The sequence below is a fragment of the Nomascus leucogenys genome, chromosome 10 (genome assembly GCF_006542625.1).
Source record: "Nomascus leucogenys isolate Asia chromosome 10, Asia_NLE_v1, whole genome shotgun sequence".
Classification (NCBI taxonomy): domain Eukaryota; kingdom Metazoa; phylum Chordata; class Mammalia; order Primates; family Hylobatidae; genus Nomascus; species Nomascus leucogenys.
The window spans coordinates 57,277,537-57,293,455 of record NC_044390.1 but is presented as its reverse complement, the minus strand read 5'-3'; the positions used below and the strand labels follow the sequence as shown (position 1 = coordinate 57,293,455).

General features: G+C 53.3%; 2 protein-coding genes across 3 annotated transcripts; both read left to right on the top strand.

Moving 5' to 3' along the window:
• Nucleotides 1-751: 751 nt before the first annotated feature.
• On the top strand, nt 752-8,159 carry MRI1 (methylthioribose-1-phosphate isomerase 1). Of its 2 annotated transcripts, none has more exons than XM_003275605.4 (6): nt 752-956; nt 1,051-1,289; nt 2,079-2,254; nt 4,637-4,813; nt 4,914-5,138; nt 7,424-8,159. In XM_003275605.4, the coding sequence occupies exons 1-6, from the start codon at nt 825-827 to the stop codon at nt 7,582-7,584; spliced, it is 1,110 nt and encodes a 369-aa protein (XP_003275653.1). In that variant the 5' UTR covers nt 752-824; the 3' UTR covers nt 7,585-8,159. The 2 variants fall into 2 exon arrangements, with proteins under 2 accessions (XP_003275653.1, XP_030676497.1); XM_030820637.1 differs by lacking the exon at nt 2,079-2,254 and adding an exon at nt 4,438-4,526 and having other exon boundaries at nt 7,424-7,841.
• Nucleotides 8,160-9,557: 1,398 nt separating this feature from the next.
• On the top strand, nt 9,558-14,062 carry C10H19orf53 (chromosome 10 C19orf53 homolog). The gene is made up of 3 exons (XM_003275607.3): nt 9,558-10,183; nt 10,261-10,316; nt 13,650-14,062. Exons 1-3 carry the CDS (start codon nt 10,087-10,089, stop codon nt 13,794-13,796), a joined length of 300 nt encoding a protein of 99 aa, XP_003275655.1. The 5' UTR covers nt 9,558-10,086; the 3' UTR covers nt 13,797-14,062.
• Nucleotides 14,063-15,919: the final 1,857 nt, after the last annotated feature.

The following is a 15,919-nucleotide window of genomic DNA, read 5'->3' as shown; positions in this document are numbered from 1 at the left end:
TTTTATTATCCCCAGCCCAGGGGTGGCCCATGGAAAAGCCCCCCGTGCATGTTACTTTTGGGGTTTGTTTTGTTTTTGAGACTGAGTCTCGCTCTGTCACCCAGGCTGGAGTGCAGTGGTGCGATCTCGGCTCACTGCAACCTCTGCCTCCTGGGTTCAAGTGATTTTTCTGCCTCAGCCTCCCAAGCAGCCGGGACTACAGGTGCGCACCACCACGCCCAGCTAATTTTTTGTATTTTTAGTAGAGACTGGGTTTCACCATGTTGGCCAGGCTGGTCTCGAACTCCTGACCTCAAGTGATCCGTCCGACTCGGCTTCCCAAAATGCTGGGATTCCAAGCGTAAGCCACAGCGCCCGTCCTGCATGTTACTTTTGAATGAAACCGAGCAGAAAATGGCCCAGAAAAAGCCGTGCATCCATTAAGGGGCACACGATCCCCCACAACCTCCCCCTCAACCTTGGAGAAGGAAGATCATTTAACAAATTCTTTCGTTTGAACAGTTGATGTTACCTTGCCACTGGGGATACACCTCTAACCCTAGACAGCAGGTTGCTAAACACAGGGCCTGGTATCCACTAGGCGTCCCATAAATGCTGCCACTTTTGTGGTTCCGAGGAGACGGCTCACTCCGTCCGGGCTTGGCACGAGACGTGGAGTGGGTTCGGCCACGTGGACTGCGCGTCCTGGGAACCTGTGGAGTCGGGTTGGATGCGCATGCGCATGTCCCTTTTTCCGGGGGAGGCTCCGCCCACGGTCCCGCCTCCCTCAAGTGCGCGCGGACCCCCAGCTCCCCATGAGTTGAGCTGGGCTTGGCTGCTGTACCATGACTCTGGAGGCGATCCGCTACTCGCGGGGCTCCCTGCAGATCCTAGACCAGCTGCTACTGCCCCAGCAGAGCCGCTACGAGGCGGTGGGCTCGGTGCGCCAGGCCTGGGAGGCCATCCGCGCCATGAAGGTGCGGCGGGGCGGCGGGGCGGCGGGGCGGCCAGGCTGGAGGTGGGAGTGCGCCCGCGCCTGCAGCTTCCGACGCCCGAATCCCTGCCCCGCAGGTGCGGGGCGCCCCGGCCATAGCCCTGGTGGGCTGTCTCAGCCTCGCCGTGGAGCTGCAGGCGGGCGCCGGGGGACCCGGACTCGCTGCGCTCGTGGCCTTCGTGCGCGACAAGCTGAGCTTTCTCGTCACCGCCCGGCCCACCGCTGTCAACATGGCCCGCGCCGCCCGCGACCTGGCTGATGCTGCAGCCCAGGAGGCCGAACGGGAGGGCGCTACGGAGGAGGCGGTCCGGGAGAGGTACGGGGATCTGGTACCAGACGCTGCGCTGAGCAGGAATTATATTGACTCTTTTTAAGTACAGTGACCCACTATACATATGGGGAAACTGAGGCACGGCGACATTAAGTCCCTTGTCCAGGGCCCCAAAGATGGGGCCCGGAGTCTAGCCTGGGCATCCTGGCCCCGAAACCCAACTCCTTAATCGTGCCTCCCCTAAATACACGCAGCCCCTTATCCGCCCTTGGAGGCCCTTTTTTGGTGTCACCTTGTTCTCTTGGTTTCTGCTTTTGAGGAACTTTTCTTCCTGTCCTGGTCCCCTTCCTGCCATCTTTTTTCCCCCCACTTCCCTTCTGCTCCACCCCCTCCCCACAATGTCATTACCCCACCAAGCTCGATCCTGTGTTAGAGCCTTTGCACGTGTCATTGGTGCGGGCCAGGTATCCATAGCGCCCTCCTGCACCATCCTGTATGATCCAGCTCACTCGCTGCTCTCTGTTGCTGATTCTGCCGTCTTTTCCTTCATTTTATTATCTCTTCATCAGCTGGCTTACTCACCCCAGTGTCAACTCCATAGGGGCAGAGATTGTCTTGTTTACTACTGGGTCACACCGGAACTGCTTGATAAACATGTCTTTGCATGAATGAATGGAGTGACACTTCGGTGGCCGTGGCAGAAGGGTCCAGGCCCCACAGCAGTGAGAGGCTTTGAGCAGGAGGGCTTCAGGACAGCAGCGTTGGGCAGAGAGGAGGCGTTGGCCTGGGCCCTGGGGCCTGGTGGCTGGTGCTGAAAACTCCTTGTCGCCCCAGAGTGATCCGCTGCGCTGAGGACATGCTGGAGAAAGACCTCAGAGACAACCGAAGCATTGGGGACCTAGGAGCCCGCCACCTCCTGGAGCGGGTGGCCCCCAGTGGTGGCAAGGTGACTGTGCTGACCCACTGTAACACCGGTGCTCTGGCCACCGCTGGCTACGGTACAGCCCTAGGTGAGAGGGCCTCCTCAGGGGGTAGGGGAGGGCCTTCTAGGACCTTTTTTGGATACAAGAGAAAGAACCCCAAACCCAAACCACTTTATCCACACAAAAAAAATGTGAAGGTGTTAGTTCTAGTACAGAAACACTTATACGGTTGGCTTCAGGTATGGCTGGATTAAGGGGCTCAACCAGTAGCATCAGGACCTATCTATCTCTGTTCTTCAGCTCTGCCCTCCTTCATCTTCAGATTCCATGGGCTGGCAGGGGGCTGTTAGGGTTCAAATCATGAGGAAAAGAGCCTCCTGTACTAGAAAAGTCTCCATGTATCTCAGGGGGTCCACTAGGGCACCTGCCCATGTCAGAGCAGTCATTCGATGGGCCTCGCCTGAGCCATATGCCTAGAGCCAGGGCAGGACGTGGACTCCAAGAGGAACTGGGGAGAAGGGAGTGAGCAGAGAAAGATCAGGTAGCTGTGACCAGGAGACAGGGGGAGTGGGCCGTAGGGGGCCAAGGCAGCAGATTCCACTTGACCCTAAATTCCCCAGGAAATTTCCCTACCTGCCTGAGTCCCACCTTCATCCCTGGAAGTGAGGCCTTGATGGAAAGACCTTTGCCTTTGATTCATTCACTCACCCAGCATTTAGTAAGCACCTGCTGTGGCTCAGACACTGCCATTTGCTGGGGACGCAGCAGTGAACAAAACAGACAAAATCTCTACTCTCAGGGGTCCCAGGGAAGCAGAAGGAACAGTCAACAGGCAAAGTAAATAACAGTCGTCCTTCAATATCCGTGGGGGACTGGTGCCAGGACCTCCCAAAGATACCAAAATCCATGGATGCTTGAGTCTGTGATATAAAATGCCATCATATTTGCATAACCTATGCATATCCACATATATATATTATTTTTTTTTTGAGACAGTCTTGCTCTGTTGCCCAGGCTGGTGCAGTGGCATGATCTCAGCTCACTACAACCTCCACTTCCCGGGTTCAAGAGATTCTCATGCCTCAGCCTCCTGAGTGTCTGGGATTATAGGCGTGAGTCAGTACGCCCAGCTAATTTTTACATCTTTAGTAGGGACGGGGTTTCACCATGTTAGCCAGGCTGGTCTCGAACTCCTGACCTTAGGTGATCCGCCAGCCTCGGCCTCCCAAAGTGCTGGGATTACAGACGTGAGCCACCATGCCCAGCCCACCCTCATATTTTAAATCCTCTCTAGATTGCATATCATAGCTAGTACCACGTAAATACTATGTAAATTGTTGTTATTGGCTAGGTGTAGTGGTGGTGCAGGCCTGGAATCGGGAGGCTGGGGTGGGAGGATTGCTTGAACTCAGAAGTTCTAGACCAGCCTTTGCAACATAGCAAGACCCTGTCTCTATTTTTAAGCCTGTAATGCCAGCACATTGGGAGGCCAAGGGGGGCAGATCACTTGAGCTCAGGGGTTCGAAACCAGCCTGGGCATGATGGCAAAACCCCATCTCTACAAAAAATACTAAAATTAGCTGAGTGTAGTGGTATGAACCTGTGGTCCCAGCTATTCGGGAGGGGGCTGAGATGGGAGGATTGCTTTTTATTTATTTATTTATTTTGGAGACAGAGTCTTGCTCTGTCACCCAGGCTGGAGTGCCATGGCACGACCTTGGCTCACTGCAACCTCTGCCTCCTGGGTTCCAATGATTCTTTTCAAGTATTTTCTTTCTTTTCTTTTTTTTTTTTTTTTGAGACAGAGTCTTGCACTGTTGCCCAGGCTGGAGTGCAGTGGCGCAATCTCGGCTCACTGCAAGCTCCGCCTCCCAGGTTCACACCATTCTCCTGCCTCAGCCTCTTGAGTAGCTGGGACTACAGGCGCCCGCCACCACGCCCAGCTAATTTTTTGAACTTTTAGTAGAAATGGGGTTTCACCGTGTTAGCCAGGTTGGTCTCGATCTCCTGACCTGGTGATCCGCCCGCCTGGGCCTCCCAAAGTGCTGGGATTACAGGCATGAGCCACCACACCCGGCCCAAATATTTTCAATCCACATGGTTGAGTCCATGGATGGAGAACCCATAGAAAAGGGGGGCTGCCTGTACACATGAGGTGTTAGAAGGTGATAAATGCTAAGGACAGAGAGCAGGAAACTAGAAGTGTGGGGATTGCTATGCAAAACTGATATATCAGGGAAGGCTTCACCGAGAAGGTGTCCTTTAAACAGACATGAAACGGAGCTATGCGAGCATTGGGAAGAGCATACCAGGCAGAGGGAACTGCCACTGCGAGGGCCCCTGGGTGGGACTGTGCTCGGTAAACCTTTGGCAATCCACACCCAGACTAGGAGCCTGCACCCCTGACCAATGGACCACCCTGTCTGTTTGCCCCTCCCCTGGGCCTTCTGGTGCGTGGGGCCCCGGCAGGTGTGATCCGCTCACTGCACAGCCTGGGCCGCCTGAAGCACGCCTTCTGCACGGAGACCCGGCCCTACAACCAGGGAGCCCGGCTGACGGCCTTTGAGCTGGTCTATGAGCAGATCCCTGCCACCCTTATCACCGACAGCATGGTGGCTGCTGCCATGGCCCATAGGGGCGTGTCAGGTAAGCAGACGGTAAGCCCTGGGGGGTAAGCCCTGGGGGCAGGGCTCTGGAGCATGGGTCCAGGTAATGACCCCCAACTTCTCACACGCCCCCTCCCCAGCTGTGGTCGTGGGAGCTGACCGCGTGGTTGCCAATGGCGACACAGCCAACAAGGTGGGCACCTACCAGCTGGCCATTGTCGCCAAGCACCACGGCATTCCCTTCTATGTGGCTGCCCCCAGCTCTTCATGTGACCTCCGTCTGGAGACCGGCAAGGAGATCATTATTGAAGAGCGACCAGGCCAGGAGCTGACCGATGTTAATGGGGTTCGGATTGCGGCACCCGGTAAGCTGCCCCCTCAGAAAGGGGACACCCCAGCTCCTGGGCACTTCATGGAGGCAGGTGATATGTAGGGCCTTGTCATCCTTCTGGAACATACACAGCTCCTACAAGCCACTTTTTCTTTCTTTTTTTTGAGATGGAGTCCTGCTCTGTCCCTCAGGCTGGAGTGCAGTAGCGCGATCTCGGCTCACTGCAACCTCCACTTCCCAGGCTCAAGCAATTCGCCTGCCTCAGCCTCCCGAGTAGCTGGGCACCACCGTGCCTGGCTAATTTTTGTATTTTTAGTAGAGACGGGGTTTCAACATGTTGACCAGGCTATTTATAAACTACTGACCTCAAGCAATCAGCCTGCCTCTGCCTCCCAAAGCTCTAGGATTACAGGTGTGAGCTACCATGCCTTGCTGCAAGACTTTGCTTAGCTACCTATACTTCCTGGCTGTGCAACCGTTACCAAGTTCCCTAAATTCTCTAATTCCCTTAGATCCTCACTGGTCCTATCTGTAAAATTGGCTATGGCTAGAACCTGCTGCATAAACCCAAGGGCCATCAGTGAATTAACCCACAGGACGTTTAGATCAATGAGTGGCCCTCTAAATATCAGTTCATGCACTCAGATGCAGTGGCTCATGCCTATAATCCCAACACTTTGGGAGGCAAAGGTGGGCAGATCACTTAAGGTCAGGCGTTCCAGACCAGCCTAGCCAACAGAACAAAACCAGGTCTCTACTAAAAAAATACAAAAATTAGCCGGGCGTGGTGGCACGTGCCTGTAGTCCCATCTACTTGGGAGGCTGAGGCATGAGAATTGCTTGAACCCAGGACGCAGAGGTTGCAGTAAGTTGAGACTGCACCACTGCACTCCAGTCTGGGCAACAGAGCGAAACTCCACCTCAAAAAAAAAAAAAAAAGGCCAGGTGCCTTGGCTCACACCTGTAATCCCAGCACTTTGGGAGGCCAAGGCAGGCAGATCACCTGAGGTTGGGAGTTCAAGACCAGCCTGACCAACATGGAGAAACCCCGTCTCTACTAAAAATACAAAATTAGCCGGGCATGGTGGCGCATGCCTGTAATCCCAGCTACTCGGGAGGCTGAGGCAGGAGAATTGCTTGAACCCAGTAGGCAGAGGTTGCAATGAGCCAAGACAGCGCCACAGCACTCCAGCCTGGGCAACAAGAGTGAAACTCCATCTCAAAAAAAAAAAAAAAAAAGTTCATGAAATACTAGCATGAACCAATATTAGCATTATGGGGCCAGGTACAGTGGCTTACACCTGAAATCCCAGCATTTTGGGAGGCTGAGGTGGGCGGATCACCTGAGGTCAGGGGTTCGAGACCAGCCTGGCCAATGTGGTGAAACCCCGTCTCTACTAAAAATACAAAAAAAACATTAGCCGGGCGAGGTGGCAGGCACCTGTAATCCCAACTACTCGGGAGGCTGAGGCAGGAGAATCGCTTGAACCTGGGAGGCACAGGTTGCAGTGAGTTGAGATTGTGTCACTGCACTCCAGCCTAGGTGACAAGAGCAAAACTCCATCTCAAGAAAACAAAAAACAAAAAAACAGCTAGGCATGGTGGTGCACATCTGTGGTCCCAGCTGCTCAGGAGGCTGCGGCAGGAGAATCGCTTGAACCCAGGAGGCAGAGGTTACACTGAGCCGAGATCGCACCACTGTACTACAGCCTGGATGACAGAATGAGACTCTGTGTCAAAAAAAATAATAATAATTAAAAATAAAACTAAAAAAATAAGCGGGATAGGCCAGGTGCAGCAGTTCACGCCTGTAATCCCAGCACTTTGGGAGGCCAAGGCAGGCAGATCACCTGAGGTCGGGAGTTTGAGACCAGCCTGACCAACATGGAAAAACCTCGTCTCTACTAAAAATACTGGCCCGGCATGGTGGTGCATGCCTGTAATCCCAACTACTCAGGAGGCTGAGGCAGGAGAATTGCTGGAAACCCGGGAGGTGGAGGTTGTGGTGAGCCGAGATCGCGCCATTGCACTCCAGCCTGGGCAACAAGAGCAAAACTACATCTCACAAAAAATAAAAAAATAAGTGGCATAGATGTGTATAGGACTTTGAATTCTTCTTGGGGAGTGACAGTCTAGGAGCGGTGGCGAGTCTAAACTTACTATTGAGTACAGTGTCCATGCCTGCATGTACTTTTGGGGTGAGAATCCTCAGGTTCTCAAGGACTCCCCAATTCCAAGAACCACTGTGGTAGAAACAGATGACCACAACTTGAGAACTTTCATAGAAGCAAATTCTTGCCTCCCCTCTCTCCCTTGCAGGGATTGGAGTTTGGAATCCTGCCTTCGATGTCACCCCCCACGACCTCATCACTGGCGGCATCATCACAGAACTGGGGGTCTTTGCCCCTGAGGAGCTCCGGGCAGCCCTAACCACCACCACCTCTTCCAGGGATGGAACCCTAGATGGATGCCAGATATAACCAACTCAGCTCTCCCTAGCCTGCCTCTCTAGGTTTTTTAATACATTTCTTGAATGGCTACCCAAAAGCTGACCTTCCTGTCCCTGACCACACTTGTTCCTAGTGCAGGGAGCTCAGACAGGGCCTTCCATCTAGAGCCCAGCATCTACAGCCAGGCTGCCCAGATTCAAATCCTGACTCCGCCACTTTTTCCACTGTATGATCTTGGGCAAGTCACTTCGCCTCTCTGTGCCTTGGTTTCCTCATTTATAAAATGTGGGTAACAGGCCAGGCGCGATGGCTCACATCTGTAATCCCAGCACTTTGGGAGGCCGAGGCAGGCGGATCACGAGGTCAGAAGATGGAGACCATCCTGGCTAACACGATGAAACCCCGTCTCTACTAAAAATACAAAAAATTAGCCGGGCATGGTGGCGGGCGCCTGTAGTCCCAGCTGCTTGGGAGGCTGAGGCAGGAGAATGGCGTGAGCCTGGGAGGTGGAGCTTGCAGTGAGCCGAGATTGCGCCACTGTACTCCAGCCTGGGCAACAGAGCGAGACTCTGTCTCAAAAAAAAATTCATTAATTAATTAATTAAAAAAATAAAAAATAAATGCGGATAACACTAGTACCTCCCTCTTAAGATCAGGGCTGGAGCTAGGGTGACACCTCCAGGGCAGAATTTTAAGAGGACACCAAAAAAGCTTAGCAACCAAGATAAAAAATATTTTAAAGCAATATTTTGTTTTGGGTTTTTTTTTTTTTTTTTTTTTGAGACGGAGTAGCACTCTGTCACCCAGGCTGGAATGTAGTGGTGTGATCTCAGCTTATTGCAACCTGTGCCTCCCTGGTTCAAGCGATTCTCTTGCCTCAGCCTCCTGAGTAGCTGGGATTACAGGCATGCGCCACCACACCCAGCTAATTTTTCTATTTTTAGTAAAGACATGATTTCACCACGTTGGCCAGGCTGGTCTCGAACTCCTGACCTCAAATGATCCCCCTGCCTCAGCCTCCCAAAGTGCTGGGACTACAGGCATGAGCCACTGCGCCTGACCTTACAGCAGTATTTTTTAAAAATCAAAATTAATGCAAAAATCCATGATGAGGCCAGGCTTGGTGGCTCATGCCTGTAATTCCAGCACTTTGGGAGACCAAGATGGGAGGATCCCTTGAGCCCAGGTGTTTGAGACCAGTTTGGGTAACATAGGAAGAGCTTGTCTCTACAAACAAAAATTTAAAAACAATGAGCTGGGCATGGGGCTCACACCTCTAGTCCCAGCTACTCAGGCTGAGGTGGGAGGATGGCTTGAGCCCAGGAGTTCAAGGATGCAGTGTGCTTTGATTGCACTACTGCACTTCACCCTAAGCAGCAGAGTGAGACCCCATCTCTTTAAAAAAAAAAAAAATCCATGATGAACAAAACAAAACAAAATAAATATTTTTTTGAGACAGGGTCTTGCTCTGTTGCCCAGGCTGGAGTACAGAGGTGCCATCTCGGCTCACTGCAACCTCCGCCTCCTGGGTTCAAGCGACTCTCCTGCTTCAGCCTCCTGAGTAGCTGGGATTACAGGAGCCCGGCACTATGCCTGGCTAATTTTTGTATTTTTATAGAGACACCATGTTAGTCATGGCTGGTCTCGAACTCCTGACCTCGGGTGATCCGCGCGCCGCGGCCTCCCAAAGTGCTGGGATTTTTTTTTTTTTTTTTTTTTTTTTTTTTTTTTTTTTGAGACGGAGTCTCGCTCTCTCACCCGGACTGGAGTGCAGTGGCGCGATCTCGGCTCGCTGCAAGCTCCGCCTCCCGGGTTCACGCCATTCTCCTGCCTCAGCCTCTCCGAGTAGCTGGGACTACAGGCGCCCGCCACCACGCCCGGCTAATTTTTTGTATTTTTAGTAGAGACGGGGTTTCACCGTGGTCTCGATCTCCTGACCTCGTGATCCGCCCGCCTCGGCCTCCCAAAGTGCTGGGATTACAAGCGTGAGCCACCGCGCCCGGCCAAGTGCTGGGATTACAAGCATGGGCCACCGTGCCCGGCCTAAATAAAATTTTGAAGAGGCTAGAGCCCCGCACTTGTGCCTTGAGCTTACCTCAACACCCTGGTTCCACTAAAACTTTATTGACAAAATTATGCTGCCGGTCTGCAGGATGTAGTTTAACAATTTGATTATTTTGGATATTGTTTACGGTTACCAAAGTTTTTGGACCTTAAATTCTGTACCAGAGGTGAGTGCCGCACCCTAACCTTGTCTGAGTTTTTATGTGTAAAGATCATAAAACGTTGTAAGTTTTCTAAAACACATAAGCTCTCAATAAACGTTAGCTTATCATTGTCACCTTTTTGTTCGTAATGTTTGAAAACTCCAGCTGTGATCCACTACCCTTGTGGGATGCTGTCTCTTTTAACTCTGTGCCACGTTGTATCCCATGAGTTCTTGCGTTTTTCCGCCCCGCTGTATCCCATGGTTCCTTGTGCCTTCCGGCTACGACTGCTTACAGCCCCGCCTCTTCCTCTGCGTGCCGGACCATGGCGCAGGGGCAGCGCAAGTTCCAGGCGCACAAACCCACAAAGAGCAAGACGGCAGCGGCGGCCTCTGAAAAGAATCGGGGCCCAAGAAAAGGCGGTAAGGAGCGGCCCGGGGACTTGGGGGCGAGGTGGACCCCCGGCTTCCCGGCCTCACGTGAGCACGTCTTTCCCCAGGTCGTGTTATCGCTCCGAAGAAGGCGCGCGTCGTGCAGCAGCAAAAGCTCAAAAAGGTGTGCGGGGACGAGAGATGGAGCCCGGAGGGCGGCGAGTAGCGAGGGGTGGAGCCCGGAGGACGGCGTGAGGCGAGGGGTGGAGCCCGGGGGTCGGTGAGGAGAGAGGGTGGATCCTGGGGACGAGCTAGGAGCTAGGGGATAGAGCCAGGGGCCGCGTTAGGAGCGAAGGATGGAGCCCGGGGCCAGAGAGAGGGGCAAGAGGTGGAAGCTGGCGAGGGATAGGGGCTGGGGGACGTGCTAGGGACGAGAGATGAAATCTGGAGGCCGGCGAGGGAAGGAGCACAGGGATCGGCAAAGGGCAAGGGATGAGGCCTGGAGGACTCCCAGCTCTGTGAGCCTCCCTTTTCTTCCTTGTGCAAGGGGTGCAGGAACACCACTTACCACTTCAACAGGGCCTCGTAAAAGCAAGACCTGCGGCGCAAAAAGTGTTCCAATAACGCCAGCCTCTTGCTGTTACTGTTTTCTTAAATGGAACTCAGGAAGACAGCGAGGTGACATGGGAAGGGAATTGAAAGCCCAGCTCTGTAAACCTAGAACAGCAGAGGGCTCAAAGAAGCGTGAGGTGCGTTGGTTATCGTCATTTTTTTTTGAGTCAGGGTCTCACTGTTGCCCAGGCTGGAGTGCAGTGGCCCCATTATAGCTCACTGCAGCCTCAACCTCCTGGACTTAGGCAATCTTTCCGTCTCAGCCTCCCGAGTAGGTAGAATTGCAGGTGCGCGCCAATACGCGGATAATTTTTTTTTTTGTATTTTTGGTAGAGACAGGTTTCGCTATGCTGCCCGGGCTGGTCTTGAACTCCTGGCCTCAAGCCATCCTCCCGCCTCTGCCTCCCAAAGTGCTGGGATTACAGGCGTGAGCCACCCTGTGGTTGTTTTTAAGTGCAACATTTATATGTAGATGGGTAAGGTTGAGCTTGTAAAGAAGTTGGAAGGAGATTTAAAACTGGTTTTGGTGGGAGTCAAACCTGGGTTTGAATTGTACTCCACAGTAAACAGCCCTCTGATCTTGAGCAAATTGTTTCGTCTCCCCAGAGTGTCGGTTTTCTCAGAACTGGGTACCCAGCGGCCCGCTTACTTCAATGAGTGAGGAATCTCATGGTCACCTTGTACTCAGCACGTCCAAAACCAAGTTCCTGATCCTCCCTTCCCATTCTGCCCTCCTCCCCCTGTGATCACTTCCTTCCCAATGCCATAGGTCATCCTTGAATCCCTCCTTTCTCTCACATCCCGGTCTCATCCCATTTGTTTTGTTTTGTTTTTTTGAGATGGAGTCTCGCTCTGTTGCCCAGGCTGGAGTGCAGTGGCATGATCTTGGCTTAGTGCAACCTCTGCCTCCTGGGTTCAAACGATTCTCTTCCTTCAGCCTCCCGAGTAACTGGGATTACAGGCGTGCACCACCACACCTGGCTAATTTTTGTATTTTTAGTAGAGATGGGGTTTCACCATGTTGGCCAGGCTGGTCTCGAACTCCTGACCTCATGATCTGCCTGCCTCGGCCTACCAAAGTGCTGGGATTACAGGCATGAGCCACTGTGCTCACCCCTATTTTGCCCTTAGAATCAATCCAGAATCCACCCGCCTCCCACCTCCTTGGCCCCTACCTGGTCCCACCCACATCATTTCCCACCGGGACCAGTGCAGCCACCTTCTCCCTTGTCTCCTAGATCCCACCTGCTCCTCTCACAGAAGCCAGAGGGTGCCCATGAGCACCTGAGTTGGTTCCCTCCCTCCTTGGCTCAGAATCCCCCATGGCTTCCACCTCACCCAGGAAAAAGGCCCAGTCCTCACTCAGCCACAAGGCCCTGCAGAATCTGCCCTCGTCTCCTTCCACCCTCTCCTCTGCTAACTCCCTCTAGCCTTACTGGCCCCTGACCCCTCCTTCCCGGAGCCCTTCCGGTGCTCCTTGTCCCACCTGAGAACTTTTGCACTGGCTGTCTCCTCTGCCTGGATTCCTCTCCCAATAATCCACACTGCTCCCTTCTTCCAACTCGCTTCAAAGAGGCCTGCCTTGATGGTGACCTGTACCCATCCCTCCTCACTCGTGTTTCCTTTTTGCCATAGCAGCGCTTACCATCCTTTAACAGTGTAACATATTACGCCACTGACGCTTATATTGTCCCGGTACACGCACTGAATTCCGGCTCCATGACCCCTGTGCCCAGGCACCTGGTTAGCTGTTCCAATGCTGGTGGTCATTGGAACTTCTTCTTTCTTTTTTTTTTTTTTTTTTTTTTTTTTTTGAGATGGAGTTTCGTTCTTGTTGCCCAGGCTGGAGTGCAGTGGTGCGGTCTGGGCTCACTGCAACCTCTGCCTCCCGAGTTCAAGCAATTCTCCTGCCTCAGCCTCCTGAGTAGCTGGGATTACAGGCGTCCGCCACCACACCTGGCTACTTTTTGTGTTTTTAGTAGAGATTGGGCTTCACCATGTTGGCCAGCCTGGTCTAGAGCTCCTGACCTCAGGTGATACGCCTGCCTTGGCCTCCCAGGGTGCTGGGATTACAGCCACTGCACCCAGCCGGAACTTTTTTTTTTCTTTGAGACAGGGTCTCATGCTGTCCCCCAGGCTGCAGTGTAGTGGAATGATCATAGCTCACTGCAGCCTGGACCTCCTGGGCTTGACCACCCAAATAGCTGAGACGAGAGGCACACACCACCACACTGTGCTAATTTTTTATTTTAGTACAGATGCAGTCTCGCTGTGTTGCCCAGGCTGGTCTTGAGTTCCTGGGCTCAAGTGATCTTCCTGCCTTAGCCTTGCAAAGTGCTGGGATTACAGGCTTGAGCCACCACACCCAGGCCATTGGAACTCAGAGCGGCAGGGCAGGGGCAGTCTGGGAAAGGCGACTGAGCCACCAGTTTGGGGTTCACACTGCTGGTTTTGCCCCACACCTGTGCCTTATTTGCCAGCTCCCTTGCCAACTCCTCAGATCCTCAGCTTGCCGTCTGCAAAGCAGAGATGACCTGGGGCAGAGGAGGCTGCCCATCTAGAGGCTGGGACCAGAGGTTGTGGGCACACTGGATCCCATGCGGTTTAGGGACCTGGGCAACCAGTGCCTCCAGTGCCTCCTGGCTGCAGCAGACTGTTTCCCATCCATAAGATGGGCATGAGCAGAGGTTTAGAAGCAAAGGTGCAGAGGTGAGGATTTGTGTGTGTGTGGAGGACCCGGAGAGTGCAGGACTTAAACCCCAGCCACCAGACCCACACTCAAGTGCGGTTCTAGCGGATAGTTGCTGAACTAGCCCCCTGCGAGCTCTAGCCAGGAAGAGGGTGACTGGTCAGGCCCTCTCTCAGCCCCAGGTCACAATCTGACTGCCCTGTGTTTGTCCCTCAGAACCTAGAAGTCGGGATCCGGAAGAAGATCGAACATGATGTGGTGATGAAAGCCAGCAGCAGCTTGCCCAAAAACCTGGCACTGCTGAAGGCCCCAGCCAAGAAGAAAGGGGCAGCTGCTGCCACCTCCTCCAAGACACCTTCCTGAGGACGCTGGCCCCAGCGCAGGCCAACACCCCACCCCCTACCTCCATATGGGACCTTGCAAGTCATCCCACAGGCTGCACTGTCAGGAAGAGAGGACCCTGTCCCCCAGCACTGGGCTTCACCTAGAACTTGAGTGGGGGCCAAGGGTGCTGAGAACCCAGCAATGACCAGGAAGATACAGTCACCAACTTCATCTGTCCCCGTGCCCCTTCCCAGGTCCTGCCTCCACAGGTTTAACCCAGAACAATAAACCTGGCTTTGTCATCCCTCTTGCAGTCCTGTGTTCGGGTGAGCAGGCCAGATGAGCCCACAAGTCTCCATGAGTGACGTGGCCAGGCATGCCCCACCCCACCCCACCGCCTTTAGCAGCCACGTGCCTGGGGACAGCTGGGCTTCTACACCTCTGGGCCCTGAGCCTGAGAGCCGGGAAAGAGTCTTTTCTCCATTTAACCCCGGGTGACTCACTCCCTCCTCCTGGCCAGTCCTCAGCCCTGGGGACACAACCAGAGTCAAGTTGGACATCAGTAGGTCAGATGCCACCTCACAGGACCAAGGTGCTGATTAAACCAGAATACATTCAGAAACCACGTGGTACTACCTGGTTAAAGAGTGCCAACTGTAAGGGAGTCAGGACAGCCAGCGGTAGCGCTACCTATGAGCCAGGCCACACTGTTGCCCAGGCTGGAGTGCAGTGGTGCAATCATAGCTCACTGCAGCCTCCATCTCCCAGGCTCAAGCGATCCTCCCACCTCAGCCTCCCAAGTAGTTAGAACTACAGGCATGCACCACCACACCCAGCTGATTTATTGCTTTTTGTAGAGATGGGGTCTTGCTAAGTTGCCCAGGCTGGTCTCAACTTCATGGCCTCCAGCAATCCTCCTGCCTTGGCTTCCCAGAGTGCTGAGATTACAGGTGTGATCCACCACGCCCCACCAGTTCTAATGCGTTACAAATGTCATCTAGCAGGATGCCGTTTAGGTCCTGCATAACATTCCAGAGTGGAATTGATCCTGTAGTTGGCAGAGTCCCGATCCATGCTGTCAGCTGACCCTCTGCTACCTGTCACTGTCACAAGACCAGAATTCACTTCTGCCCATCCTGGAGTTCTTCCATCTCCAAATTGTTTGAGTCTGTTGTACCACACAGTGCCTATGGAATATTCTGGGATCTCTGGCCTGATAATCTTCCTTTTCTCCCTTCACTGGATCCAGGTCAAGGTCACAGCACAGGGAAAAGACGGGCTGTAGTCAGGGTGATACTGAACTGCTGTCTTAGGGGAGTGGTACCTGTGCATACAGTCAGCTTCTACCCGAGACAGGGTGGGGTGACTGGTTCCCTAGTGGCTTATCCTCTCCTGGTCACCTCACCTACCAAGGAGACAGAGGTGCTGGGTCACCAGCAGCTGCCCCCAAACCCCATCTCAAGTGTGTTTTCTGGGTTCCACATGGTGACAGTCAAGACTTTGCCAATTTTTTTTTTTTTTTTTTAAAGACAGAGTCTTGCTCTGTAGTCCAGGCTGGAGTGCAGTGGCATGATCTTGGCTCACTGCTACCTCTGCCTCCCAGGCTCCAGCGATCCTCACACCTCAGCCTCCCAAGTAGCTGGGATTATAGGCATGTGCCACCACACCCAGCTAATTTTTGTATTTTTAGTAGACATGGGGTTTCACCATGTTGACCAGGCTGGTCTCGAACTCCTGACCTCAAATGATCCACCCACCTCAGCCTCCCAAAATGCTGGGATTACAGGCTGTATAGAGGGGAAAAACAGTTCAGTGGTTCTTCAGTAAGTTCATTGTGGAGTTAGCGTATGACCCAGCAATTCTGCTCCTAGGTATATTCCCAGAAGAATGGAAGACAGATGTTCACTCACAGATTTGCATGTAAATAGCAGCACTGCTCACAATAGCTAAAAGGTGGACACAGGCCAGGTGCAGTGGCTCACGCCTGTAATCCCAACACTTTGAGAGGCTGAGGCAGGCAGATCATCATGAGGTCAGGAGTTCAAGACCTGCCTGACCAACAGGGTGAAACCCCATCTCTATTAAAAATAGAAAAATTGGCTGGGCATGGTGGCTCACGCCTGTAATTCCAGCACTCTGGGAGGCCAAGGCAGGCAGATCAC